This window comes from Cucurbita moschata, unplaced genomic scaffold (assembly GCF_002738365.1).
Source record: "Cucurbita moschata cultivar Rifu unplaced genomic scaffold, Cmos_1.0 Cmo_Scf00020, whole genome shotgun sequence".
Classification (NCBI taxonomy): Eukaryota; Viridiplantae; Streptophyta; class Magnoliopsida; order Cucurbitales; family Cucurbitaceae; genus Cucurbita; species Cucurbita moschata.
The window spans coordinates 161,204-163,377 of record NW_019268536.1 but is presented as its reverse complement, the minus strand read 5'-3'; the positions used below and the strand labels follow the sequence as shown (position 1 = coordinate 163,377).

Genomic DNA, 2,174 nt, shown 5'->3' with positions numbered 1-2,174 from the left:
TTTTTTTTTTTTTTTTTTTTTTTGGTAAGAGACCGAGCTTTCATTGAGCGAAATGAAAGAAAATAAAAAACCATACAAAAAAGAAAATAAAAAACCATACAAAAAAACAAATCCAACAAAGAGATTCAGAAAACACAGCCTACGAGAAGGGACTCAAATCCAACAACATCAAATGAAGATAATAATTAAAGAAGACCTAGAGAAGGATGCATTAAACCTCAACTCCTCCCAAATCTCGCACGACCTCTCCACCTCTCGAAAGGGTCTATAACAAGTTTTTAACTCATAGATCCCAGCAACAAGAGATCAAGGCTACATCATTCAGATATCTTAGCTGACTAATAACTTTAGGTGTTGATTTAACGTGGTTCTTCATGGATATCAATAAGATTTGATTCTAGCATGATTCTGTTAGAAAATTCCAATATTAATAAGGGCGAGTGACCTACATATTTGCCAACTCCTTTTGCATTCTACTTCCATCCAGAGCAAGGATATGATCAACGCATGAACTTAGGGACCTGCTAAATCTCCTTAATCCAAATAGCGCACCAGCTCCTGCCATTATACAATCCCCTTGATAAATGAATTGAAAAGTAATTTCCACACAACCTAAAAATGAGCAATTAATTTTGCAAAAGTGTTTGTGTGAGAGAGAGAGTTCATCTCACCTCCAGAAAGATTTAGCCGAACGAATTTATTCAGCCTCCATGTTCCTGTCAGAGCAAACTAAAGAGTGATCAAAGGAATAAATGAAGGAGGGAGCAGGGGAATTGCAGCTTCAAGATGCCGCAAACATTTAACTGATATATATCCGAGTGTGTGCTATTTCTTGTACACTAGAAAAGCAACACAGTTTCTTTTGATGGGGCACACATCATCACTAAACCCTAAACCCTAAACCCTAAAGTTAGGTTTTATCTTTATTTGATAAGGAGGGAACGAGTTATTCTACCATCAAAATGTTTTTTTTTTTCTTTTTACATCTTGAGTGTCAAGGGCTCTAGTCTTTAGATTATGGTTATGGCTTTCCCCACTAATCCCCAAGAAGGATTTTTCCACTCCAATGCCTGCACAAATAAAGATTTTAAGATTTTTATACCAAGGGCTTAAAACCAGAACCTTTGAGGGTATCTTAAAATTGAGTATTATCCACAAGAAATTCACACGTATTCTTTACTACTTGCTTTTAAAGAATATCACCGATTCAAACTATTTAGTATTTGATGTTCTAGCATCTAGGGGCATAAACACGTAAATATTGAAAATTTAAAAGCTCCCTCTGGCCTCTAGGTATCCTCATTGTATCATATTTTCAGATGAAGGAAGCTGAACTCTGCCGCATTTTACAACATACCTGCCCATGTCACACCACCGCCAACGAGAAATCCAAATGTAAAATCTCGAACAGCCTTTGACTTACATGTTTGGAGCACATTCGCTTCCTCGATCGTCAAGCTGTTCTATGTTGCAAAAATGAGTAGACGTAATAAGTTCAACGAAATTGAAGAAAAAAGAAAACAAGTAAAAGCGTAGGGATCAACTTCGACAGCAGAACTTGAAACCACATCTTGCAATCAACCGATGAGTAAATGATTAGCAATTCTACGCTCGAACCAAAATTAGTACAGCAGTTCAACTAGGAACTAATTTAATGCCGGAAAGGAGCTCAACAATGAATCAAATCAATAAAAAATGGAAAAAAAGACTCGTCAGGGTTCTATATAGATCCTTGTCAACAACCAATTCCAAAAAACTAAGATATACGCTGTAGAGGAACTCAAAGTGAGATTGATAATGTGCAAATTCCAGAATGGAAGACGAAGGGAAGGGGGGAATTTTAGTGGAAAGTGAAATACCTGTTTGGACCTGAGAACTTGTTCGAGTTCAAATAAAGCTTCGCCCATGTCGGAGCTCCGATCACCACGACTAAACGGAGCAAGTGAAACCTGAGATGTAAAGATGCAAATCTCTCCCGAGGACGGTACAGACTAATGGGCCTACAATCTTGGGCCTAACAGTCTTGGGCCTACAATCTTGGGCCTCGCTCGTCACATTTATGGACCAGTAAAGCTTTTTGGCCCAACTTAAAATTTTAAAGTCTTTTCCTTTAGAATCGCATGTTAAAAAATAAATTAAATTCAAATATGAAAAAAAAAAAAAAAAAAAAAAAA

At 36.9% G+C, this 2,174-nt stretch overlaps 1 protein-coding gene across 2 annotated transcripts in view; it reads right to left on the bottom strand.

Annotated features, from left to right (window-relative positions):
• The window catches only part of LOC111457878, a 5,287-nt gene extending 3,319 nt beyond the window's left edge, over positions 1-1,968 (bottom strand). For both annotated transcript variants that reach the window (XR_002713019.1, XM_023100309.1), the window contains exons 1-4: positions 1,860-1,968; positions 1,358-1,463; positions 672-716; positions 450-558 (exon numbers count right to left, since the gene is read on the bottom strand). Coding sequence is in view for 1 of the 2 variants with exons in the window: in XM_023100309.1 (XP_022956077.1) it covers positions 450-558; positions 672-716; positions 1,358-1,463; positions 1,860-1,907 (308 nt within the window). In the remaining variant the exon portion in view is untranslated. The remainder of the gene's footprint in view (positions 1-449; positions 559-671; positions 717-1,357; positions 1,464-1,859) is intronic.
• Between the last annotated feature and the right edge of the window lie 206 nt (positions 1,969-2,174).